This window comes from Phaenicophaeus curvirostris, chromosome 2, assembly GCF_032191515.1.
Source record: "Phaenicophaeus curvirostris isolate KB17595 chromosome 2, BPBGC_Pcur_1.0, whole genome shotgun sequence".
Lineage (NCBI taxonomy): Eukaryota > Metazoa > Chordata > Aves > Cuculiformes > Cuculidae > Phaenicophaeus > Phaenicophaeus curvirostris.
This window is the reverse complement of record NC_091393.1, coordinates 12,394,708-12,422,434: the sequence shown is the minus strand read 5'-3', so window position 1 is coordinate 12,422,434 and position 27,727 is coordinate 12,394,708. Positions and strand designations below refer to the sequence as shown.

The 27,727-nt window shown below is 42.5% G+C and overlaps 1 protein-coding gene across 1 annotated transcript in view; it reads left to right on the top strand.

Annotated features, from left to right (window-relative positions):
- The window catches only part of BCKDHB (branched chain keto acid dehydrogenase E1 subunit beta), a 136,594-nt gene extending 130,308 nt beyond the window's left edge, over positions 1 to 6,286 (top strand). The window contains exons 10-11 of the mRNA XM_069851314.1: positions 2,277 to 2,429; positions 5,951 to 6,286. Of these exons, the coding sequence (XP_069707415.1) occupies positions 2,277 to 2,417 (141 nt within the window). The 3' untranslated portion in view covers positions 2,418 to 2,429; positions 5,951 to 6,286. The remainder of the gene's footprint in view (positions 1 to 2,276; positions 2,430 to 5,950) is intronic.
- The last annotated feature ends 21,441 nt before the right edge of the window (positions 6,287 to 27,727 follow it).

Here is a 27,727-nt window from a genome sequence, read left to right as displayed (position 1 = left end):
CATCTCTATTGTGAAGTATCTTTGTTGTGTTGTGACTATCACGACCCATCTCTGGAACCATTTATATTATGATGCATCTATAGAATCCTCTTTATTTTGACATGTCTCTATTGTGATGCAATTCTATTGTAGTGTGTCTCTGGAATTCTCTCTATTGTGATACAGCTGCAGAAGAGGTACTTGTAACAGCTGTTTTAGGTTCCCCCTGAGGAAAAAAATATTAAATGGAGTTCTGAAAATTGTTTTGACTTAATTTTTGTTCTGAATTCAATATACTAGCAGTAGTATTAATAAATATGCTCTCTTACAACTATTCTGTATGACTTGGGTTACCAGTTGAGATTTATGTTTAGGGCCAAGCCTGGGGGTCATTCATGGCAGTAGAGCACCCTGCCTGCCAGTCATGGATAACATTTATCTATCTGCTGCTTGGTCTCTTGGAGGTGCAGTGCTGCTCTTTTCATGAATGCCAAATGCATGGGGAATACTGCTGTTAATATTTTCAGTGAAACTAATGAACTTTCTCTCCAAGCTTCATTTGGGATGAGCTGTTATGATGTAAAAAAAAGTGTCCTCCTTCGTGGTGGTCCTTTGAGAAGTGCTCTGAATCAACAATGCCAGACTGGAAGGCTGTGGGTCTAGAAAAATGCTTGTATGTTTTGGTGTAATGCAATTTCACAGGTGCTCTGGGCAGTAAATTTTGGGATGCTATTGCTTTGTCTTTTTGGGCAGTCACGTCATGAGAACCAGAGACTGATTAGTATAAAAATATCCTTGCCAGCAGATTAGGGTAGGACATCATGATCTATCTTCTGGACAGGTACTGCATTTAATACAATCTGCTTCTCAACATTTTGTACTAATGTGAATCTTTCACTTTACAAAGAAAAGAAAACGAGGGCCTGAAAATGGAGCTAAGAAAATCTTTATGTTGTTTGCATATATTTTTACCTTACACCCATTTAGACTCAGCTTTTCTAGGTTCACTATTAGCTGTGGTGACACTGTATGCAATCACACAACCTCCTGGGCTTTTTACTTCCATCTGTCTACCAGAAATATGCCACTTCACAACGCACCAAAGTGGTAGCTGGAGCAAAAGGTTATAATCTGTGTGTTATGAGTACCTTCCGTGCTGCCAAATATTGTGATGCATAGAGTACAGTAAGTTAGAGTTAGGCTGCCGTGGACAGCAGGGCAATGTGTGCTCAAAACAGTTCATCAGTCTGAGAAAATACTTAGCACTTTGCTGCAGAAAAGCACAGTTCTTTGACAGCTTTCTTTGTGGGCCTAGTGGAAAAGGACTGGTAGATAATCTTTTACCTTCCATTTTTCTGAGCCAAGTACAGGGGAATTTGGCCAGAATGTCTCAGTCGCTGCAGTCCACAAGGGAGAGGCCAGGAGACGTGTTTTGTCTCTTCATTTGTCTGCTGTGGAAAGCAGATACGTATGCTAAAGATATGGGGAGAAAAGAAGCTAAGAATTAGCATCAACATCAGTTTGATATGGCTAGGTTATTTCTGGATCTACTTCTTGCCGATTTTCACGGTCCATGCCATCACTCTGGTACTTGAGATTGGAACCCCACTATTTATTTGGTTATTAAAGCTAGTGGCATTACATGTATTTCCACAGATCACTTTCAGATTTATATTGTGCATTTGTTCCCTGTTGTATAATGAAACTCTCACAGACATTGCCAAATCTGATCTCTGAATGCAACACAGGTTTTGGGCTTCTGTGCAGAGAATGGATTTGACTCCAGGACTGGAGATATGCAAATTCACTTGAGTTTGATTTCATAATTTCCATAAACTTCTTAATACTTCTCAGACAGCCTTAATAATCTAAAGGGTCAAAGAAGTTTGAATATGATGTTCATGTATCCAACACATAATACACACTCTCAGATTATATAATTTTTCTATATATTTAAAAGTGTCAGGAAAGAAACTCCTTTGTTCCTAAAATATTTTTTTTTCTTGGCAGCACTTGTCTGGATGTATAGCAGATGTACTAAATATAACCTGCCTATGATTTAATGCAGCACACATGTAGAAAATGACAATAACATTAATACAAGTTGTTATTTTAATATGGACCTTTGGGCAAAAGGAAGCACTGTACTGGTCTGGACTACTTATGCTGTGATATAAATAGAAGGTTTGAGTTTCCAGGACTGTCAATCTGGCAAGGTTCATTTGACCTCAATTTGTGATGCAAGACTCTGGAAAATAATGGCCTCACTAATGTTTATTCTGTATTTCTGTTAATAGGAGGAATGCTTTTTGAATTTAGAAGCTCCTATTTCAAGAGTATGTGGTTATGACACTCCCTTCCCTCACATCTTTGAGCCTTTCTACATCCCAGACAAATGGAAATGCTATGATGCTCTTCGAAAAATGATTAACTACTGAGCAGTAGTACAGGTGAGAAACAATGTCTTGTACTGACAGTTTGCTTGTAAGAATTCTGACAGCGATTGTAAGGTTTGGGGCTAAACTACTACTCTTTTATTTAGTTAGTTATTTACAACAAGAATTGCTTCTTATAGCTTTGGGCTGTCAGTCTTAAAGACATCTGAATATTTTTAAGTAGTGCCACTGAAACCAATGTTTAAAATTAATTACCTTGCTTAATTTGAAAATTAAATGTCTTGTATCCTGAGAAGTGAAAACAATGTAAAGTGAAAGGTGAAAGGAAGAGTAATGCCCAGAATGTGTTTTAAGCTATACTAGAAGACTTACAATTGTCTTCAAATTGGCCAATATACACTGAATATAGGCACTGCATTGCAAACATACAGGGAATATTGAAAATACATGAAGCTTCTGTTCAGATACAATTATAAGCCTAATATTTAATATTTGTTCTAAAAATATATTTCCTTTACAAACTTTTGCATAATTTGGTCATGCTTGAAGATTGTGATTTGCAAGACCTTTAGACACCAACTCTGTGAAGTAATATATATTTCTATTACATGTCTATTAATCACAGTCTGAAACGTCTTTTGTCTTTGTTTTATTGTAATACAATGCTAAGTAGCATTAAACTGTGCAGTGGCCAACTGGGACGTAGCATTTTGTGTTGCTGTGGGAGAACTTCTGGCGTTTAATGACCAAAGTTTAGTAGTTAGGAAATCATGTGTCAGCACGTTGTATTCTCTGCTTCCTTTAATTAAGTGATTCATGTAGCCTAGTGAATGAATCTTGATGGGTCTTGTACATCTGAACTAAAAGGACTAGAAGAAAACAACAGGCCTGTTTTCCTTTGGAATAAGGAGATACTGTAATAGACAGTCAAGGAAATTTTGCTGTTGACACTAAAGATGGTAGGGTCAAGGTGGGCCCTATATTAGGGATGCCGTTTTGTGTCTATTTTACCTGTACATTAAGCTGTGAATTGTATTTACGGCCAGAGACAGAAGGTTGTCATTATTTTCTTTCCTTATATTTTAGATAATTTATCTTAGAAACAACTTAGTGGCATGACTGGCTGCCTTCTTCCTTCCCCCTTTTAACTGACAGATCACTAGAACTTTCTTATTCCTTTGCTTTCAGACAGGTTGCAAGGAAAAAAAACAACCAAGTGATAGTTGTCAAGTATATCAATTGTATTTATCAGATTATCCTTTCTAACATGGCATGAGAAGTCTATAGTTTTGCTGAGAAGCTACCTGCAACTTCATTTTGTGAAGTCTGCAGTGATGTGATTCCCTCTCCTTGTTACTGAGTGACATCAAGTTGTATAATGTTTCATGGTCTACTACTGTTTGGAAATCCTTTTCAGACATGGAAATAGGTTCTGTATTAAAGCAAGGGGATGCTAACTCCAAACTTGCTTTTTCCAGTTACACTATGCTTTTCCTTAAGTTATTGATGTGTCAAAATTGTTATGTCCTTACTCACTTAGCAAAGAATATTTCTCACTTAACAAAGAATAAATCTGCATCTTCCTTAAAAAGACACAAATAAAACTCTCCTTGAAACATATTTGGCTGCGCATACAAATGTAGCTCATACAGAAAGGTGCCTTGGAGGCAACTGGATTAATTTACTACTTTGTATCTTGAGTGGGCTGCTACAGTCAATCATTTCTAAACTTAGCCTTATTATCTTAATGTACATTTGGTTTTATTCAACCTGTGTTGACAGTGTCTCACACACACACAGTTCCTTATCTTGATAATGACAGTATGATTGATTCGTGCTCAAAGCGAGAGTTTGACAGTGCATGCTGTATACCTCACCAATGAAGGAAGCAAGAGTAAAATCCTTATCTTTCATCAACTTCTTAGTTATTAAAATTTATAACTGTGTTAGCTGTAAGAGAAATGGCTTCCAGGTAAGCAGCTGTTTTCCAGATAACTCTCTGTAGTTCAAAAAAAGATAAAGAGCAAAGAAGCGGTGAGATTAGGATGGATACACATTTCCTGGATAAATGGATTGGTGTCGGCTGTTCACTTGAGGAGAGTGGAAATAAAGAGAAAAGAAGGAACAGAAGAAACCAGCCACAAATTTTAGAAAATATATTCTTGTGATACACAAATATATTGAGGAATGGCTCTATCACAGGAATGACAAATGGCCAAGCACTTTTCTGTTATCTTTTTCCGCTTTTTCTACCACAATTGAAAATCTCAATTTCTTGTCAAATTCTGAATTTTAAAGGTGTCCTTACCAGGTGGCAGTTCATCTGCATTAGAATGTGTGTGTGTGCATGTAGAGACACTATTGCTATTACAAATCTAACTTCTAAAAATACCAAGTTATCAAAGTCTTAACTTGATTAGGGAGCTATTTTTTTAAAGTTTAAACATAATACTTAAATGTTAGAGGATGATGGGGAAATGATTTAGATTATTTATTTTTCTTCCAAAGTATGTATTTGAAGTGCTTTCAACATCCAATACAGTTTTCTCAGAACCAGTGCTCCAGTTGGGAGAGACTTGCAAATGACAGTAATGCTTTCCCTTCTCAACCAGTAGTTGTGTTGGGAAACATGAAGGGACCTTGTAGATACTTCGATTAGTGATTCTTTGCAGCCCTGGTTATTAGGCAGTGCCTCAGTCGTGTCAACTTGAGGCACAGGCAAAATATAATTCCTCTCCCTGTTTGGTAAATAAATATGAGAGACTGTGCAAGATCATTTCTTCTTAACCTAACAACCAGGTTTTTTTTTAACACAGAATCCCAAATGTAGCAGGCTGCCTGCCTTTTATAATGCGCTGTCTGTAACCCACTAGGATAAACAACCTCCAGAGACTTGAGCAGGACACAACATTCCTGGTTTATAATGTTTTCCTGCTGGATAGCAAAAATCATGCAAATGGCCAGTGAATCATATCTTATTCACAACCAATGAGTAGTACAAATGTAAGATAACAGTGTGCTGGAGCTATCTATGAATTAGTCTGCTAGTATGGCTGTTGCAAGACTATACTTGCATTCTAATCTTGCTGTGTGTTCATGCAAGATGAAGAATAATGAAACTGTCTTTAAAAAAAACCCTATAAACAACTAAGGTATTGATTATAGGATTTTTTGAGGCCCCTATTCGCTCTAATAATAGATAGATATGTAGTATATGTAGTAGAGCTTTAAAATACCAACACATAACACTTTGCTTAACATGCTACAGTGGGATGCAAGACACTTCATAAAGTTTTTGCATAACTCGTAGTTTATGCTTTGCATAAAGTATTATGTTGACACTAGTTATCAGTTGCAGCTTTGCTAATTTCTGCATGTCTACTTTAGCAGTTTAAAAAAATAATATAGTTTTTAATACATAATAAGTATTTTGTTGTAGTTCACACACCCTAAGGTTAGGAGGAATTATAAATTTAAAAAGTAAGATTACCATCAAGGGCATGGTCTGTGTTTCAGTTGTAGATATTACTTTCAGCCTTAAGATTTGTAACTTATTTTGTTATTTTCTTCTGCAGAGATGAGAAGAACAACAGGGAAGTACAGAAGCCGCCCTTAAAACTTCTTGACACTTCACTCAGATCTTTTATGTTTGGGGTTCACATGGCAGACTCTTTTCTCTGAACTCAACTATCCTTAATATTCATTTTGGCTATTTTTCAGAAAGCTCAAATCTTCCTTAATTATGAAATCACTGATGGGCAGGTGATTGCTATAATAAGTTTCAGATGTATTTAAAGATATTCCAGATGTCATATAAATGTTACACATTGCCATGCTTCACTGGTTACATCTCTGAACTTCACTGTGTAAATATTAGAAACAGGATTTTATTCAATAAAACATATTATGTACGTGTGGCCTCTCAGTTTTGTTGTTGTTTTGGGAAAACCCAGAGAAGTTATTTGAATGTGACTGTTTTTTTCAGCAAAATAAACCTCAGATGACCAGACTAGCTTGTGTGTCTGGTCTGACAGACACCTCCTTTAACTAGGATCATCTTCCAGTAGAGTGGCTTCACGTCAAATAGTCTCAAATGCTGATTTTCCTTTCTGTAAGGAAAGTGAAACCTCCATTTTTCTTGCAAAGGGAGGAGAGATTTTTTTACTTTGTTGATATAGGTGAGAGACCCCTTTGGCACATCTTTGCTGCAATATCTTTGTGTAACTATTTTTTTCTTTAGATATGGAATGTGTCTGCTGTTAAGCAAATGTGCAAAATATGCCAATTTGTCAAGAAAGGGTAGTAGCACCCTGAGATGTTTATGCCAGTGGTGGGAGAGGAGGATGCGAACATACCATTTTCTGTCGGTGAGGACACACAAATACAAAATTACCAAAAATATTCTACCATAAAATTAAAACTAAAATTAAAACCTTGATGTTTATTTTTCCTGTGCTAATATAAAGGGCACTGAACATCCCCAAGTGTGAGAAGGAGTCCGGCCTTTCAGGCTTAGAGCATTTCAGCTCAGTGGAGGTTTGCTTAATTTTTAAAAATGCCCTTCTTTTCCACATGACAAGCCAAGGACACAGCAAAGATGTTGTGAAAATTATCCTCTCTTGTCCTACATTCCAGGACTGCTCAAAGGGCAGCAGATTGTCTTCCAGGACAGTAGTTTTAAAGCTTATTACTGAATTCCTTTGGTACTAGTTCTGCTCATTTTTCCACCACCTAAATTAAGTGTGAATTTAGCAGTTCACCTAGACTTTTTCATTGCTTTGCTGTCTGTACAAATCAATCTCATGCTACGTTGCTTCTTATTATAGAGGGAAGAAGAGGAGGGGAGGAGGTGGGAAGATGTGTGCCAGTAGCCAGATGACCACATTTCCATTATTAGTCAGGGAGAATCTTTCAGGGAGAAAGAAGAATATCTTTGTATACAAGTCCGTTGAGAGCAATCTCCAAGGGGAAAGCCTAAATACCCCAGGGAGGAAGCTTGGGAGGCTAAGGTCACTCTTAATGTCAGTGGAGATTGCCCCTTGCGTTCTCCTGTTACCCTTTCTGATGATGGGGGGTAGAGGGCAGGGTGGGTGGTGGTGTTAATTGGGCAGATCCACTGAAATCCAAAGGGAAAACTGGCGTTTGGGGCAACACCCTTGATCATGGGTGCATGTATCCACGTCTCATAGTGGTGTGCTTCTCAGGGCTGTTAGGCAACTCTCATCTCACTCTCTGAAACCCCAAGCACAATCCTTGTAGTTTCATTCCTTGTTTGCGATGTGGGGTGAGGGTGATGCCTGCACTGCAGCAGAACTCAACTGAAAAAGCCATATTCAAAGTGCTATATTCTAATCTCTCCAGGTCCTACCATTTTGTGTATGATCCTGTGTCCATAGTTCATAGATTCCCTACGGAATTCTTCAGCTGAAAATGGAGCTATTTGTAATGTTTCTAATTAAAATGATATCATTAGTCAAGTCTTCCATCTGTAAGTCTCCTGTAAATGCTGTATATAGAATTTGGTTATTGTTTTAAATAAGATAAATTCATTATGTATTTTATATATGTATTTTATATGTTTTGTGCTGGATGGAAACTATTTTGGTTTTATGAAGAAAAATAGTTTTAAAAATTATCTCTGTAGAAAATCAGCAGATGTTTTAGTAACTTTTCAAAAACATACTGTTACTGTATTTGATAGCATATAAACCAGATAAAATTATAGTACTGCCATATTAAAATGTGCTTTGGTAATTAATAGCCTTAATACTGTATTTGCAGTTTGTAATTTAGTGCAGAGCTGAAGTTCAAGTTGAGTGTATGCAAATATGGAATAATAGATTTCTTAATAAACACGTAAAAAATATTTGCTCTTAATGTGGACTACGACAATCTGGTTGAGGGGCAGGTTTAGTGTTTTCAATGGGTGGTGATGTGTCGTTTTTTAACAGGGTAAAAAATGTTCCTTTCTCTTTGTTTTAGATAATAGAGTATTTTTCTGGCAAAGACAATTTTAACGTTCTAAAATAGATGCTGCTTCAAAAAGCCTGCCTAGATGGCAGTATCCACTCATGTAACCTGTGATCAAGGATGGCAGCTGTTTAAAGTGCATGTTGTGGAAAAATGACATGTAGCTCTAAATTGGACTGGAAGGTGTATGCTGTTACATACAAATAATTGTTTCTCATTTAATTCCTTAATCGTGAAACCCAAAGACAAGTCATATTTTCCATTTTTTAACAACTAAGGTCTCTTAATTATATTAATTAGAAGTTGAACTCTATTATCCATGTGGGTCTTCCAACTCAGGTCATTCTGTGTGATTCTGTGTGTGAAATATATTATGCAAAAAAATGTGTGGAGGAATATTCTCAGGTTTAACCTGGGCAGTGATTGTTTCACTCAAAGTAACTCCTTTTGAAGTAAAAAATACTCCTTTCTGATAGTCTAGAAAATTAGTAATCTATCTAGTCATGCTCATTTAACACTAATTGCTGGAGATGCTTATGTTACATAGTTTAGTGATGAATCCTGAGCCAGCAGATTGGAATTCAAGACAGACATACAGAGCCTTCATGGGATCCAAGTTTTATTAACTGCAGATGAAAGACTAGTATACTCTGCTTCTGTCATCTAGCTCAGTCAAGACTGTAGTGCCATAACAACCCCGTTGTAATAAACAATGCAGTAATTAATAAAAATTGGATTTAAATCATTAGAAGTGTTCGCCCTCATGGAAGTGCACGTGTTCATAAGAGGATTAGCCAATAGTGCACTATCACTGCAGTAGCCAGGAGCTTTGACACAATGACCTTCCGCACCTACGGTCTGATAATCAATTCTGAGCTCATGAATCTTTTCAGACAGCTCTCTTGCTCCTGTAGCTAAAAAACAGTGTTCCCAGTGCAGAAGCTCTGTTCTAGCTGTATAACTTCAGAGGCAATAACTGAAAGGAATCCATTCAGCAAGCTGGCAGAGATTGTTATCACAGCAGCTCATGGGGTTCAATGAGCATTATATGTTCGTAACAAAATAAGCTGACACAGTCTGCAAGCTCTGCCAGATTTCAGTAAACCCAAAATAAAGATGCAGTTCTTTTGTAGCTCTTCTGCTGCTTAGCTGTTCTGCAAGAGACGCGTTTGTTAGATACGGGAGACGTATGTCTGACTTCACTGTCAACAGGATTTTTTAGAACTTAATTTGGTTTCTTATGCTTTGACATCGACCACCGTTTGAGACATGCTGGGATATCCTGTATGTTCTCCATGTCTCCAGCTGCTGCTTCCATAGGTCCTATGTGATATCTGCCAACCTTCTGTGTATCTTGGGTGCCTTAGGGCATCTCAAATGGCACTAGATGCCTGCGTTCAGGCATCTAAATGGAACCCTTTGTTTTCTGGGGCTTGGATAGCTAATGTCTGACTTTTTTTCTGTGAGCTTGCATGAAGTGCTGGCACTGAGATTGGTGCATGCCTCAGTTTTCAAAGTAAATTCCTCAAATCCCCAGTAAGTACGTAAGATGGGATACATGACATGTTGTGCGTGTGAAAGAAAAGATTGTCTCCTGGGTGATGGGCTGATGCTGAACTGGGCAGTTAGTTCCTTAAGGCGAATAATTTAGAGCAAACCCCCAACCTTATAAATATCCCATGGCTGGAGTTGGTTGCTGCAGCTCACAAGGTTTCTGATGAATATCTGAAGATGACAGCACGTGAGCTGGACTTGATTTGAGTTCAGCAAAACCACAAGCAACAGCAATGAGTTAGTGAGAGATGAGGAAGCTGCACTCCCCTTGCTTCTTGCAGGAGCTCTGTGTGGGATTCAGCTCAGGATTAAGCCACCTAAATTTAAGTGCCAAGATACAGGTGTATATGTCTGAGCAGAGCAGTTGGACTAGCTAGTAAGGGCCTTTAGGGTTACCTGACTCATTGTGTAGGCTGAACTGGCACTACTGACTGCCTCAGTTACATTATCTGTGCATAGTGCCACATGAGATGCTGTTAGATGTCCCTCCTAGCCTTTAGCTGCTAGTCTAGGAGGGTTAAGATCTCCCAATCATACCTGCTAGCTCAGGCACATCTTGCATGTTCTGTGTCATCTCAGGCATTGCTGCTAGATGCTGGTGTGGGAAACAGGATCTGATTCTCCAGTGGCTGTGTCTGTCATGGGATCACAGCCCAAACGTGGATGTTAGATCTCTTATATCAGGTGAAATTGCCCATTCCATCCCTTTGGCAAAAGGGAGAGTGGAGAAGCAGCACACGAAGTGTTAGGTGGATACTGGGGCCATTCATTAACTAATGGAAGAAGCTGGGAGAATCATAGAATCATAGAATAACCAGGTTGGAAGAGACCCACCGAATCATTGAATCCAATCATTCCTATCAAACGCTAAACCATGCCCCTTAGCACCTCGTCCACCCGTGCCTTAAACACCTCCAGGGAAGGTGACGATCACAGAATCACAGAATCACTAGGTTGGAAAAGACCCACTGGATTATCGACTCCAGCCATTCCCATCAATCACTAAACCATGCCCCTCAGCACCTCGTCCACACATCTTTTAAACACCTCCAGGGATGGGGACTCAACCACCTCCCTGGGCAGCCTCTGCCAGTGCCCAACGACCCTTTCTATTAAAAATTTTTTTCTGATGTCCAGCCTGAACCTCCCCTGGCGGAACTTGAGGCCATTCCCTCTTGTCCTGTCCCCTGTCACTTGGGAGGAGAGGCCAGATCCCTCCTCTCTACAACGTCCTTTCAGGCATTTGTAGAGAGCAATGAGGTCTCCCCTCAGCCTCCTCTTCTCCAGGCTAAACAACCCCAGCTCTCTCAGCCGCTCCTCATAAGGCCTGTTCTCCAGCCCCTTCACCAGCTTCGTTGCTCTTCTCTGGACTCACTCCAGAGCCTCAACATCCTTCTTGCATTTTTGCATGGGAATAAATTGTTCAGGTCCAGGCCACCACCACCAACTAAATGTACTTACACAGGCTGTACAACATCCCAGCTGCTCTGCCAACATGCCGTGCATCCTTACCAGCATGTGGCTTTAGGCTTGCTCTCTGCGCTGTCCCCGTGCACCGAGCCCATTGCACAGGAAGATTTCAGGCTCTCATTTGTTCATAAACCCTCTTTTCTTCCCAGGGTCGTTGAACTGTGTGGGTGGCAACCCTTTCAGCTTCACCAGCCAGTCATTTCCTCTGCCCACAGTGGAAAAGATGAAATGTCACTTAGCTCAGAGACAGAAGCTCCTTGCTTTGTAATTTGCCAGCCCTACCATGACAGGAGTGGGCCAAGCCCAGCTGTGCAGCACATGGATCCCAAGGCAGCATCCCAAACCTGTGCTCAACCCCAGAGGCTGCTAACGATGCAGAGCTGAAAGGTGAGCTGATCTGGTCCAATGCAGGGCTGTTTATACACTCCTGATAGGTTTCATCAGAAATTATTGGCAATGGAGATCGATAGGTTTGGCCCCATGCAGCTGGTGCAGAAGCGCATATAATTTTAGACTGGTGGAACAAAGACTACTCTGTGTGGGGCATGTGTGTCTGTGTTATATATACACTTTGGTGAAGAGTGTAATCAAGATACTTGAGAATCTTCAAGAAAAAATTCCCAACAGAACACTACTCATACATTTTTAAGAGGCTGTATATAGTATGGCACTCTAGCTGTGTCCCATTACCTGAAACGAGGTGTTGAGAAACATCTCAGTCAAGAAACAAGAAAGTGACAAAATGTGGTGAAGGCTATAAATCACAAACTACAAAGCAATCCCACATCTTTCAACAAAAGCTGCTTTATTCAGGCCAGGAAGTACACTTACATGTAACTTTAAATAGCACGCATCAGAAAAACTCTCTCAAATTCTATATAATTTGGCATAATTAAATGTAGGTATTTCATCCTACTACAATTTACTGCCTTGCCCCTTGTGCCTACAATGTTGATATTCATCATAGATTTGAGCAGTTTATTTCAGTGAAAGCTAACCCACACTTGTAGGACCCAGATTATAATTATTCTACCCCAAAGTGCCACTCACACTTCCCTCTGCTGCCCGTCTGAGTGCCCTCAGAGCCAGCCCTGGGCAGGGGGGTGCTCGCAGAGCAGCAGATGCAGGCGTGTGTAGGCAGATGTCTGAGCAAGCTGCCGCCCGCCTGGTGCCCATGTTTTTCTTCTGGATTCCTGTTCCCAAGATTGCTGGGTTTCTTCTTGATCTGCTCCTCAGACTGACTGCAGCTCTGTCTTTTGGCTGCTGAGATCTGGGGATGTCGCATTTCTATGAGAAAAACATTGTTTTAGGCAATATAAATGAGAGTAAATTTCCTAGACTTTTTTTTTTTTGTCCTAGTTGTTATCTTCAAACCAGGGAGAGCCCAGTGACAACAGTTGTGAGATGGACAGATGGACCACGGAGCTGTGTGTTTGGCTTCTGCTGGACCAAAGAGCTACTGGGGTTTGATGCAGGGCCCCACAAGACTGAGATGTTACAGATGGAAATAAACAAGCCCACAGGCATGCGACAGGGACACAGGGGCTTCAGTTCCAGCATACACCTGGGAAGAGCTGCCAGCCCATCCTGAAAGCTGTGGTGTGTTGCTCAGGGATACACTGAGGGCTGTGACCAGGGCACGGTGACTGGGGCACTGTCAGCTCTCCCAGCATCTTGCTGCCATACAGGCAGCGTGTCTCAGGAGGAGTGACGCAAACAGGTCAGTGCCTGCAGCAGCTCTTGTTTGCACGACTGACAGGCAGGGGCTGGCACTGTGCAGGCAGGGAACACCATGTTGCAGTGTCAAAAGTGGGCAGCAGCCCCCCTCTGCCACGGGGCTGGCAACAAAAGGCTGTTATCCAGCCCAAAATAGAGTCCCTGTGTTGCTTACTGTTACTGGTGCAATGCCACTGGAAATGTTATAGGACATGCAATGAACAGGATGAGATATTCATCTACCTCCACAGCTGGTGACCCATCACAGGAAGAGGCACAGGGACACAAAAGGAACCAGTGGGGACCTTCACCCTGAGCGCTATCAGAGTGATCACCTTAAAAACTACCTCATCACTTATATTTCTAGTTCAAGCTCACCATGGTATTGTCAGTAAGCATCAATGTATCTCTGTGTTATATGTACTTAGACTGGTATATACTCTCAGACTGATTATGTTTTTTTTTGCTGGGATGGCATCTGCTTGCATTACCAAGGTTCAGCTTAATTCCTTTGCTTCCCCCTTCACTGCTTATTATGTCATTGTTGGAAGGGAAAAAATGACCAAGAGGCTTCTCCGGTGATTTTTGTGGAGAAAAATCTAAGAAGTCTGGCCAGCAATGAGCTAAATTAATTCTTTGATGTGGACTTCACAGCCAGATCTGTGTTTAAAGAATGAAGTTGGGTTAAGTTCTGCTATATCAGCCTGAAAACCCTCAACCATGTTTTCTTTTTACCATCATGAGTTTTGCTTTTGTGAATGTTTTTTAGTTCTCTTCCTTTTGCTTGCAAGAAGGACTACACCTAAGAGAAAAGTGCTAAGTTTCTGCCAGTGTGCCAAGTGCCAGAGATTCACTCAGGTAAATGCATTGGAAGAGAGTCATTACGCTTTGGTTTGTTTGCTGGGATCTGATCTTAGCTCCAGATGTGTAAGGCAGGGTTTGTTGCAACGGTAGCTAAAAAAACTTTCATGCATATGTAAGATTTCCAAATTGACACAATTTCTTTAACAGAAAAACCTGTGTAAACAAAATCCTTGATATATTTTTTGCTCACAATTGATTCTGACTTGTATGCCCTCAGTTTGCAGCATAGGGATAGCTAAAGATGACAAAACCATGGAAGTGTAACGGGGGTTAGCTTGCCTGTTTAGACGCTCCCTTAGCAATGCTGGCTTGGCTTTCAGGGAGGGATTTTCATATCCATGCATTTCTATATTTACATCCTGCAGCAAACCTGTTATTACCCTGAACTGAGTGGGCCTGCTGAGAAATACAACTTCAGTCGTCGCCTCCCGTACACTGGAGGAAACCCGTGCCTTGAGCCTAGCCGAGGGGCTGTGCAGTGTGTCAGCTCTAGAAGCAGCGCTGGGGATGGGATCCGCAGCGATGCTCGACTCAGGGGAGCTTGCTCCTCACTTGGCCTTTTGGGAGCCTCAGCCTCCCCCTGCCCTGGTCCCAGTGTGAAAATCAGAGCCGATTCCTTGTTTCCTCAGGGGGAAGTCAAGGGCTGGCACTTGGACCCAAACCTATTGGCATTTTCAGGAATTTGCAGAGAGGAAGAACTTTTATCAAGCCCTTCTAAATTTTCTGGTTTGCAACTAGTACACTGTTTGGTGGCTTCACTGTGCGATTCTGCTACCAGGATTAAAATCTCAAGGGTGCTACTGAGCTTCCAAAATAACAATCATAATTAAAAAACTCAAGTTTTTTCCTAATCCACAAACATGCCAAAAGATACAAGAAATCCATGGAAAGCTAGATAGATTTTTACATTTTGGCAGATCTCATAAGATTAATACATTCACTGAAAAGCTCTTTTGCAAGCAGTATTTATGCCAAGAAGTCCCTTCTGAAGCTCACAAAATATCTGAAAGTATAAAAAAAATTGAAGTTTGGTACCTGTATGGCTTCCAGATATAATAAAGTCAGTCATGTGGCAAATATGGATGGACTGAACTTTTGTAGGATTTTGGGATTGTTTACATATTTGAACTTTCCTAATTCAGCTCCCTGTGCCAGAAACATGTAGCAACCTTTTCATGCTGAAATTATTTTTAAGTATTATTTTTCACTCTGTTGTCCCACAGTCCCACTTCATGTTTTGATACAAACTGAGAAAGGCAATAAACGAAAGGTAAAACTGGTGCTCTGAGCGTGTTCCTCACCACAAATGTTTGCCGAGGTGAGCTGTCCTGTGCAAAACATACCAGATTTTGCTTCTTGAGACCTCCTCTGGGCAAAATATTTTTCGGGGAAATACGGTATAAGTTAGCAAGAAAACAATGGTTGGTCCCAGAGTGGTGTCTTCTGCAGTAGGGAGCACTGTACCTTGGTCCATCCAGAGGCACACATGCTAATTGCAATAAAAATAAATAAGAATGTCTTGGTTACATGCTTAGAATAATAGAATCATAGAATAACCAGGTTGGAAGAGACCCACCGGATCATCGAGTCCAACCATTCCTATCAAACACTAAACCATGCCCCTTAGCACCTAGTCCACCCGTGCCTTAAACACCTCCAGGGAAGGTGAATCAACCACCTCCCTGGGCAGCCTCTGCCAGTGCCCAATGACCCTTTCTGTGAAGAATTTTTTCCTAATGTCCAGCCGAAACCTCCCCTGGTGGAGCTTGAGGCCATTCCCCCTTGTCCTGTCCCCTGTCACTTGGGAGAAGAGGCCAACTCCCTCCTCTCCACAACCTCCATTCAGGTAGTTATAGAGAGCAATGAGGTCTCCCCTCAGCCTCCTCTTCTCCAGGCTAAACAACCCCAGCTCTCTTAATTCCCATGAGATCTCCAGCCAGACAAGCTTGGCTCTATTGGAAGGGACAGTAGCTGCCCATGGTGGTAGATGAGAAGGCTTCAAAGATGGGAGGTAGCGTATGACAGAGACTCCAGAAAATGTACTGAAAAGCTAGGGCCAACCACCAGCTGTATCACTTTGGCAATGGTCTCCTCATAGTTGTGGTGGGTTTGAGAAAGCGGAGGGAAGGTTATCACACCTGGAAGACACCAGAAAAATAGAAAACCAAAACCGCAATTCTATGCCAAGGTTGAATGTGATGTAAAAACCCATCCCCAAACCAGCAGCTTGGCTTAAGGTAACGAGAGAAACTGGGCAAAGGTGATGGCAATTGCCTCTTCTTCGTTGGGTGGGCTAAGGGACGCCTCAGGCAGCAGTGCTGAGGTGTTGCAGGCTGATAACAGGAGCCCAAGACATGTGCCTTGCACTCCTGCCATGCAGGTAACAGTGCCAAGCAGCATCTGACATGGGAAGGAGGTCTGGATAAGTCTTGCTTGCTTTTTGCTGGAGGAGAAAAGCGGGTGCAGCTCAACAAGAGGCAATAAAGGTCAGCAATGCTGAGGAGTTTCATTTACTTGGTGAGCCTGTATTGATAAGGCAACAAGAGGATGGCCAGATAAAAGGTCAAGGAGTGAAGCTGGTGAAAACCCTTCAGCAGGTAAAACATTGAAGCAGCTATGTATCAACACTGTGCTTTTCAGTGGAAATAAATATGGATGGTAAGAATTAAAACGTTTCACCTTTTGTCTTATAATGTTGTCAGAGGGTAAGAGCTGAGAGAACATGCTGGATTATGGGTCTGGAAATGTCAGAGAGCTGGACCACAGCCAGTAAGCTATGGTAGGAAAGCTGGTTAGGCCAGGAGTAGAGTGAAGTAGAAAAATTCAGGGTCCTGTGGTCAACACGGATCCAGAAAATGTTTGAGAAGAGAGACCATGGATGACCAAGAGCATTGTGTCAACAAAACATTAACAAAGACCTAAAAGAGTTGAAAATCAGCTGGGAAGAAGTAAATGAAAGGGCCAGCGGCTGCGGTTTTGGAGAAATCATCTGCTGGGTGTATGAGTCATAGAGACCAAACCCAGTGAGGAACAAGAACTGGGGAGTCACACTTATGGCCTGCTGGGTTTAGAGATGAGCCACTAATTTATTTTGCATGCACTGTATTGCTGATTCCCTCCATATTTGAATTAAAAAATAGGGCTTTTTACACCCAGAAAAATGAGTAACACTTGCAAACTTAATTCATACCACTTGTATTGCTGCTTCTGTGAATCTGGTGGCCAGAAATTTTAAGTATGCATGGGAACCTTGGGCTGTTCCTTTGCTTTCATTTAATCTATTTAGTATGTTTATGGCGGGGCACTGGAAGTGGCGATCAGTGTTGCAAAATCAGCTTGCTTTTGCTGGATCCCACTGCATTGCAGCTCCAGCTACTTTCCTTTCCCATGAAGCCACTGATTCCTGCATGCTGTGGTGCAGAGCTTTCTGTCCCAGGGCAATGGCTGGAGAGGTGGCAGCTGCCATGCACTCATGGCCAGATGTGTGCTCATGGCTGCATCTGCATCTGTAAAAGAGTGGGATGCAGCAAGCCATGAACTGTGTTTTTTATGATGTGCTGGGCTTGCTTGGAGCCTGGCTGAAGACAAACCTTTTCTGCCACATTCCTAAGTGTTTGGGAAAAGATTTCTGAGGGCCTTTTATGGGGTGTTACTAAAGGCCATCATGACAGAGTAATTTAGGTATGTGACGCTTACTGTTTCTCAGTCACTAATAGCCTCATGGTGCCTGGTGGATGAGGACACCAGCATGACTGATGTATCTGATGTTTTCTGTTGCTCCTGAGGTTCATTGTCTTAAGGAGGGAGGTCTCTGATGTGCTAGTGTTTTTCGCCTGTTTGTGTGCGTAGTGGCATATTACATCTTATTATTGTAATCTCTAACAGCAGCAGCAACCCCGGCAAGTCTGCAGTACATATAGGAAGTCCTATGGAAAAAGAAACAGTAGTGGTGATCTCCCATGGCTCATTTTGTACAGCTCTTGTTGACATATTCAGAATTTTCCCCAGCAGACAGAACAGAGAGTCTTGTCATAACACCTTTCACCTGTAGGAAGCAGTCAGATCTGGTTTTATCCTGAAGGAAACTTTGATGCAGTCAATCATGGGACATTCAAGTCCCAGAAACACAAGGCAAGTGATTCCTTCTCAAGTCATTTCAAATAGTTCAGCTGAACAGAATTTTGGCTTTTCTCTAGAAAATTTTCCTTTTCAGTTGTCATTCTAAAGCAATGTTAGGAATGTGACTGAGAAATGCCATGACATAAAACTTAGACTGACTTCAAAATAAGTTCTAAACGTGTTTTCTGCATAATCACCTCTGCTTACACACAGACCTTTTTTTTTATTCTCAAAATGCTGATGGCAGTTCAGAGACCACAATGCATCTCTTCACAAGTGCAGTAAGCTCCCAGCCCACAGTTTCCCAGAGTCTGTTGAATCACTTGTGCAAATCCCATCAAAGGTGCCTGTTGGTTATGTTTTCATAATTAAACGAGGCATAGGATATGTCTCTCTCTGAGCACACTTATTTTTCTCCATATTAAAGACACTTATTCCCTTGTTCAGATCAAAGACACTTCTCACTGTTAGAAGTTTCTTACAGTAAGAACTAAGACAAACAATTATAGTGCACTTACTTGATAATTCTATAAAACCATATCTCTGTGTATTCATTACATTTTATTACGTGCTCTCTCCGCTGGGTTTACTTTTTGTCTGTTTTCAGAAGCACAGGACTGCTGGCACCAGGCACTGCATCGGTTTTGGTATTTTTATTGTAATACAGCCCTTTTCTTATTTTTTTTTTTGAAGTTTCATAAAGCACTTGGATGCATATTTCAGAAGGTTATAGCAGGTATTTAAAACTGGATTATGGGCTCCCATAGAGAATTATATTAACAGAAAAAAGAGACTAAGCACCCAGCCAGGTGGATGCAGCAGAAAATGTGAAGATGCAGTGAGCTGTTTCTTATCGCACTTGGGCATATTCCTTGGAGTAATTGCCTCCATGCCCTAGAAATTGTTGTGAGTCTCAGTCCATACGCACTTCAAAAGCACCAGACTGTCCTTTGTTATTTGTTAATTAGTCGGAAAGCTCTGATAAGACACCAGTCAAGAAGAAAATAAAAGCAAGTGGGCCTGGCTTTCCTCTCCCTCAGTGGAACCTGCTCAAAATATACAAGCAGTAGTTTCAACACCATGGCCCAGTGAACCTGCAAGACCAGGCACGTATTCACCCCCAGCACTTTCCTTATAAGTGAGGACAGCAGGAAAGGATGGTCTAATGGAACAGTAAAGTAGCTCTGATGTCCCTGAGCCTTCAGAAAATCTTTTGTGCCTTCAGAAAGGAAGAATGCCCACAAGTAAAAGCCTCCAGCTTGGAGGAGTCTGGTTTTGGCTTCTGGATAGCCAGCAAGACAGCCAAAAGAGAGAGGGTTGGCTTTCCTCCTTTTCCTTCCCGTGGTGTCCATGGATACCTTTCACAAAAGACCCCAGTGGGTAAAGCCACAAAAGTTAAGTATGAAGTAGGTGTTGATCATAGGACTGTTAAACATGCAACCAGAAGCAAGATGCGAGGCAGGCTGAGCTTGAGCAGTCACAGAAACTGAGCCCAGCTGCAGGATTGCTACCAGCTGCAGATAAAATGTAGACTAACATATCTTGTCAGGCTTTGGTATGAGACAGGCAACATCTTCCCAGTAGAGATGGGAGGTATTAGCAGCATTGTGCAAGGCTTTATGTATGATTTTTTGTTTAGAAAACTGTTTCCAGCTCTGATAAGCTGTGTTTTAATACAACATAAACTGGAACAGATGTGGTGAAAGGCTTTAAGGGTGATCAAGGCAAGGGGAACTCTATCTTCCACATGGAGACTGAGCGTGACTTGTTTGGCTTAATGATATGAAATCATAGGGGGAGAAAAGAAGTATTTAGTTTAAATGGCAATGCTGATAATAGAGAAAAAATGATGAAGAAGAAAATTAGATCAGAAATGAGAAATTGTCTGGTTGCCTAAGGAATGACCTTAGGTAAGGTAAGGACCTTTCTAATCAAAACAGCAGTGAGAGTTGCAATGGCTTCAGAAGGACCTCACTATGTGAACAGAAATGTTTGTGTGACACTGAGACTGAGCCTTCTCAGCCCTCAGGTGCCCTTGAACCCTCCTGGGGTGGTGACATAGCTCCTGCTGCCCCATGAATTGCTGTCCCCGCAGGGCACTGGGAGAACAATTGCTTGACCCTGCACATGCCTGAGTATCCCCATATGCTGTAAAGCCATCTATCGTCTCATACTGCCAGACTCGTATTAAATTTCATAGTGCTGAGCACCACAATGCCTAAGTCTTTTTGTGACTCTAGCCTTTGGTCTCTACACTGTTGTTCACCACTTGCTATAAACCAGAGCTGTTAAAGCTGGGCTGCTTAGCAGAGGTGCTGGGAAGAGTCATGAATGAAAGACAGTGAGGAATTCAGATGCTGCAGTCATGAAGGTTGTATGAGTATGTAGGGCTAGCTGGATGGGATTTCAAAAGCTTGGAGGGAACTCTGATGAAAGCCAGTGACGCCTTTGCTCTGACAGCAAAGAAAAACTATTTTTTTTGCGACTGGTCCTCTGAAAATTAAGTTGGAAGAAGAGAAAAGGGGCTGCACTACCTAGCCTGTGGTTTGCATGCATTGAGTAGCGTTCCCATATTTCTATATTCCTCTGCTGTGTACTCCAGACCCGTCAGCATCCAACCACTTCTGCTTAGATTTTCATTTGTCTGTGGTCTTGCAGAGCTTCTTGCAGTGCATGGGGTTTAGAAAGCTGACACCGACAAAACAAAACTAGTTTCTGTACTCTGCCTTTTGAAATAAGGCATTAAGCCTGTTCCCATTCCCAGCAAAGGTAGCTGAGGCTAAAATTATTATCCTCCAGATGTTGCATCCCTCTGGCTGGCTGGAGGTCTGTTCCACAGTAATCAGCTGGTCTAAATTTGTCCATACAAATGTGTGCTTTCATGAAAACAGGAGGGTAAAGTGACATAGTGTCTGTGAAGTTTGGATATTGTTTGTTGGACTTCTAAGGATGGCTAAAGAACCACAGACAGGCAGGAGTGGGAAGATGATTACTTCAATCTTCAGGATGTCACCTGCACGTTTCTGCCAAACACCTATGTGGAGATTACACTAATTGCATCTCATATTCAGTGGTTATTAGGAGATATCAGAAAAGGAAAGCGAAGGATCAAAACTAAATCAATCTCATGTGAAAAACAGAGCGAACAAGTTGGGAGAGGTCTTTGGGCAGCTACTAGGCAGTGCTGTGCTGCCACTCTCCTATCTGGGGTGTGAGGTGGATAAGCCTATAAAGAACCCCTCTTCCTCTACCCGTCCCATTGAGCTTTCTGCTTAGGTTTTGCTCTGAGACAGTTAAGGATTTTCACTTCACTTTTGATAGAAGAAATATATCCCATTTGTGTGGCTTTGATTTCTGTTTTATTTATCTCTGCATGTGTGAAGCTCACAAGCAGCCTTGGCCTCAGTGACCATGAAATGGTTGAGTGCAAGATCCTTAGGGCAGCAAGGAGGGTGCAAGCAAGCTCACTATCCTGGACCTCAGGAGAGCAGACTTAGGCTTCTTCAGTGACCTGATTTGTAGGGTACCCAGGTGGATTTGTAGGGTGCCCAGGTGGCCAAGAAGGCCAATGGCATCTTGGCTTGGATCTGAAACGGCGTGACCAGCAGGTCCAGGGAGGTTCTTCTCCCTCTGTACTCAGCACTGGTGAGACCGCTGCTCGAATCCTGTGTTCAGTTCTGGGCCCCTCACCACAAGAAGGATGTTGAGGCTCTGGAGCGAGTCCAGAGAAGAGTAACAAAGCTGGTGAGGGGGCTGGAGAACAGGCCTTATGAGGAGTGGCTGAGAGAGCTGGGGGTGTTTAGCCTGGAGAAGAGGAGGCTGAGGGGAGACCTCATTGCGCTCTACAACTACCTGAAAGGAGGTTGTAGAGAGGAGGGTGCTGGCCTCTTCTCCCAAGTGACAGGGGACAGGACAAGAGGGAATGGCCTCAAGCTCTGCCAGGGGAGGTTTAGGCTGGACATTAGGAAAAAATATTTCACAGAAAGGGTCATTGGGCACTGGAACAGGCTGCCCAGGGAGGTGGTTGATTCACCTTCCCTGGAGGTGTTTAAGGCACGGGTGGACGAGGTGCTAAGGGACATGGTTTAGTGTTTGATAGGAATGGTTGGACTCGATGATCTGGTGGGTCTCTTCCAACCTGGTGATTCTGTGATTCTATGGTACCATGGGACAAAGCCCTGAAGGGCAAGGAGTGGCCAAGAAAGCTGGTTAATATTCAAGGATCACCTCCTTCCAAAGAGGAAGTCAGGGAAAAACCCCAGGAGGCCTGCATGGATAAACAAGGAGCTTCTGGACCAAATCAAACATAGAAAGGAAGCCTACGCAGGGTGAAAGCAAGGACAGGTAGCCTGGGAGGGATACAGAGAAATTATCTGAGCAGCCAGGGATCAGATTAGGAAAGCTAAAGCCGTGATAGAATTAAATCTGACCAGGGATGTCAAGGACAATAAGAGAAGCTTCTATAGTTATATCTACAGTAAAAGGAAGATCAGGGAAAATGGAGGCCCTCTCTAGAAGGAAACAGGAGATCTGGTTACCTGGGATGTGGAGAAGGCTGAGGTAATCAATGACATTTTTGCCTCATACTTCACTGGCAAGGTCTAAAGCCACACTGCCCAAGTTGCAGAAGGCTAAGGCAGGGACTGGGAGAATGAACTGCCCACTGTAGAAGACAATCAGTTTCAAGACTGTTTAAGGAACCTGAAGGTGTACAAGTCCATGGGACCTGATGAGACGCATCCGTGAGTCCTGAGGGAACTGGCAGATGAAGTTGCTAAACCAGCATCCATCATATTTGAGAAATCATGGTTGTCTGGTGGTTTCCACTGACTGGAAAAGAGGAACTAACACCCATTCTTAAAAAGGGAAAAAAGGACGACCTAGGGAACTACAGGCCAGTCAGTCTCATGTCTGTGTGCAGCAAGATCTTCCTGGGAACTCCACTAAGGCATATGGAAAATAAGGAGGTGATTGGTGACAGCCAACATGGTTTCACTAAGGGCAAATTGTACCTGACTAATTTGATGTCCTTCTATGATAAGGCTACAGCACCGGTGGATAAGGGAAGAGTAACTGACATCACCTACTTGGTCTTGCGCAAAGCATTTGACACTGCCCTGCATGACATTCTGGTCAATAAATTGGAGAAATATGGATTTGATGGATGGACCACTCAGTGGATAAGGAATTGGCTAGGTGGTCACACTCAAATCATTGCAATCAGTGACTTAACGTCTAAGTGGAGCTCTGTGATGAGTGGCTTTCCTCAGGGGTCAGTATTAGGACTGATGCTGTTTAACAGCTTTGGTGGCAACATGGACAGTGGGACTGAGGGCACCCTCAGCAGGTTTGTCAATGACACCAAACTGCGTGCAATGGTCAACATACTGGAGGGGAGGGATGCCATCCAGAGGGACCTTGACAGGCTGGAGAGGTGGGCCGGTGTTAACCTCATGAAGTTCAACTAGACCAAGTGCAAAGTCCTGCACCCGCGTCAGGGCACTCCCAAGTACAAATACAGGTGCTGGTGGATGAGAAGCTCAACATGAGCTGGCAATGTGCTCTTGCAGCCCAGAAAGCCAACTATATTCTGGGCTGCATGAGAAGAAGTGTGGCCAGCAGGGAGAGAAAGGTGGCTCTTGCCCCTCTGCTCTGCTCTCGTGAAAGCCCACGTGATGTACTGTGTTCAGCTCTGAAGGAAGGGCATGGGCATGTTGGAACAGGTCCAGAGGACAGCCTTGAATATGATCGGAAGGCCGGAGCACCTCTCCTTTGGAGACAGACTGAGAGAGCTGGGGTTGCTCAGCCTGCAGAAAAGAAAGCTCCAGTGAGCCCTTACAACACCCTTCCAGTACCTAAAGAGGGCCTACAAGAAATCCGGAGAGGAGCCTTTTAGAAGGGCAAGCAGTGGCAGGACAAGGGGCAAGGGCTGCAGATTAAAAGAAGGTAGATTTAGGTAAGGTATAAGGAAGAAGTTCTTAGCTGTGAGGGTGGTGAGGCACTGGAACGGGTTGCCAAGGGAAGCTGTGGACACTCCAACCCTTTAAGTGTTCAAGGCCAGGTTGGATGGGGCTTTGAGCATCCTGATCCAGGGGAAGGTAACCCTGCCCAAGGCAGGGGGGTTTGAACTAGATGATTTTTAAGGTCCTTTCTAACCTAAACCATTCTATTATTCTGTGGCTTTAATGAGGTTATGTCTCAGAGAATGTCCCATGGTGCTCTAAGTGTTACTCAAGCACAGCTCTAAAGAATTAAATGACTTAGAAGATCTGGTCAATATAACAACAATAAAAAAAAAGACCAATTTCATTGCAGTCAGCAGCCTAATCAGTTTTTTCACAGCTCATGTATTATCAACGTTTGCTCTTTGATCAAGACAAATTTGGGTTTAGGAGATTGTCTTTGCTGTCCGCTTAATTCAATTTAGTTCTTTGATCACTAATGAAAGAAGAACCTGCAGATTAAATTCCCATTCATTTTATCTTGGACATGAGCAAAGAATGCATCCGCTACAGGTCTCACCTTTCCCTCATTTCCTGAAATCACAACAGCAACTTGAAGTATGTATTTTTTTGCACGCATATCAACCACATGCCATTACTCCCTACTGAGGCTTTTCAAATGCACCAAGATGTCTTCTTACTCTGTTGACTTGAATTATCTACTTGGAAACTATGTACTTGGAGAACCATCCCCACCCTGCAATGAGACACACCTCTCTCAAAGCCCTAACTCCCACAACTCTGGGGGACCCCACAGATCTGCTGTCCTGTTTTGTTGCAGTCGCATTGGGTGCAACATGGATACAGAGTCTGGCATGGTGGAGACCAGTCATCAGACTTCATTCCTGATAGAGCTTCAAAACCAGCAAAACAATAGGTTTCCCGAGGGAGGTGCACGCTCATATTTTGATAAAACTTGATAAAATGAGCAATTTATGAATACCCAGAAAGCAAGTCACAAGGGGCTGCAAGAAATGTCCTGCAGAAGTTGCAAGCTGTGTAGGCAGCTCTAGCTTCTTTCCTTTTTAGGACAGCACAGGACATTTTTGCTTCCTTTTGAGGGCACTTTAATATTTCAAGAAGACAGTAGATTTTACTTTATCATCTTCTAGGGCGCTCTGAACTGGATGATGAGAGTAATAACATTTGGATTTTTTAAAGTCAGAGTGTGCATGATTAATTAATTTTAATTAGTTACAAAACCCAAGGCTAACCATTATTATGGTTATGTCATTGTCATATTGACAGATATGATTTGTAACCAATTAGTACATTACTGTAACAGTTTGATCAGTGTGGTCAATTCATGCTTAAAAAACATGTAAAAGTGGAACAAGATATTAAAACATGTTTAAAAAGCTTGTTCTTCACTGATCGTCCCCAGTCTCATTTCTGGGCACCATTCTACTTTGCTTCTCCTGTGAAAATAAACAAGGCAAATAACAGCACTGAGTTTAACGATAAGTAACATTAGTCACACCTCTTGATGTACATTTGAATGAAACTATGGCTTTGTAAGGCAGTTGTGTTCTGTTCAGCAACAAGCAACCACTAATTAAGACCCATTTAATCTCACCCTGACATGACAGTCCACAGCGCCCCTGCCATGAAACCAACCCGGCTGAAGATTTCTGAGCATATGCCCACCCTCCACAGCTCCTGATTGCTGACTGTGCTCCTGTCCTCGTGGACATTTCCTTCAGTTCTGGGCCCCTCACCACAAGAAGGATGTTGAGGCTCTGGAGCGAGTCCAGAGAAGAGCAACAAAGCTGGTGAGGGGGCTGGAGAGCAGGTCTTACAAGGAACCGCTGAGAGAGCTGGGGTTGTTTAGCCTGGAGAAGAGGAGGCTGAGGGGAGACCTCATTGCTCTCTATAACTACCTGAAAGGAGGTTGTAGAGAGGAGGGTGCTGGCCTCTTCTCCCAAGTGACAGGGGGCAGGACAAGAGGGAATGGCCTCAAGCTCCACCAGGGGAGGTTCAGGCTGGACATTAGGAAAAAAATTTTCAGAGAAAGGGTCATTGGGCACTGGCAGAGGCTGCCCAGGGAGGTGGTTGAGTCCCCTTCCCTGGAGGTGTTTAAGGCACAGGTGGACAAGGTGCTAAGGGGTATGGTTTAGTGTTTGATAGGAATGGTTGGACTCGATGATCTGGTGGGTCTCCTCCAACCTGGCTATTCTATGATTCTATGATTCTATGATCTTACCTGAGGTTTCTGCCTCTGCTTTCTCATCTTTCGCTCCAGAACTTCTGGTGCCTATCTAAACCATTCCTACAATTTCATTTGTAAGGGGCTATTTTTCTGATTCTTTCCCAAACCCTTAATTAATGCCTGAGAGGCTGGTCCCTGTGGAAATGTTAAAAAAGTCTATGTGCAAGGCTCTTTTTCCTGCAGGGTTTTTTATTTCTCTGTGATGGTTCGTGAGCCTCATTTTAGCTTGAACTACTATAAAATCCAGAGCTGTAGGTAGGATTTGGCATGATTAAAAATAATACTTTTTTTCTACTTCCAGCTTGCAGCTCTCAATATTTCTACAGTAGGTTGTCTATTTTAGTTTAATGTAGAATACATTAAAGAAATGTGGAAGAGCATTAAGCCATAAAATAGTCCTTAAGTGAGTCACCAGGCCCACATAGCCCTGCTGAAAATAAAACAAAACAAAACAATTCCTAGGCTTGAACCTCTCCATGGCCACCCGTGTTTAAAGTGCACCTCCAGTTCCTACCTACCCCAGCTGGAAGTGAAGCTGCTGAGAAGTCCTGCTCTGCAAAATGATCTGAGCATGTTTAATATGGCCTTTATACATATGACCCTTATGACTTAAGAGGTATTATACAAGCGCTAATTTCTTTTGTACATGGAAGGATTTTTACCAACCTTTTCCATTCTCTAATGAACCAGGGTCACAATTCATTGCACCAGCTGTAGCCATATGGCTCATACAGCTTATGCTGCATTTCTTAGTCAGCTCGCCTGCAAAGTAAATTGTGACTGGCAACTAAGCACCATGCAGCTGCTTGTTCACCCCCCAACCCCTGCCGCAGTGGAGTGAGGACAATTAAAAAAGTAAATCTTATGGATTCAGATAAAGACGGTTTAACAGGACAGTGAAAGGGAGAGAGAACAAAACTGGTAACAATAATAGAATATACAAAAGAAGTGATACTCAACACAATTTCTCACCACCAGATGAATGATGTCCCCAGGCAGTGACTGTTTGCCCCAGGCCAACTCCTGTAGTTTATATACTCACATGATATGCTATGGAATAACCCTTTGGCCAGTGCTAGCTATCCTAGCTATCATAGAACCACCAGGTTGGAAAAGATCCACCGGATCATGGAGTGCAACCATTCCTATCAAACACTAAACCATGCCCCTTAGCACCTCGTCCACCCGTGCCTTAAACACCTCCAGGGAAGGTGACTCAACCACCTCCCTGGGCAGCCTCTGCCAATGCCCAATGACCCTTTCTGTGAAAATTTTTTTCATAATGTCCAGCTTGAACTTCCCCTGGTGGAGCTTGAGGCCATTCCCTCTCATCCTGTCCCCTGTCACTTGTCCCCTCCTAGCTGACCGTGCCCTCCTGTCTTCTTGCTGGTAGGTCCACATGAGAAGCTGAAAAGTCTTTGACTGCTTAGCAACTAAAATGTCAATGT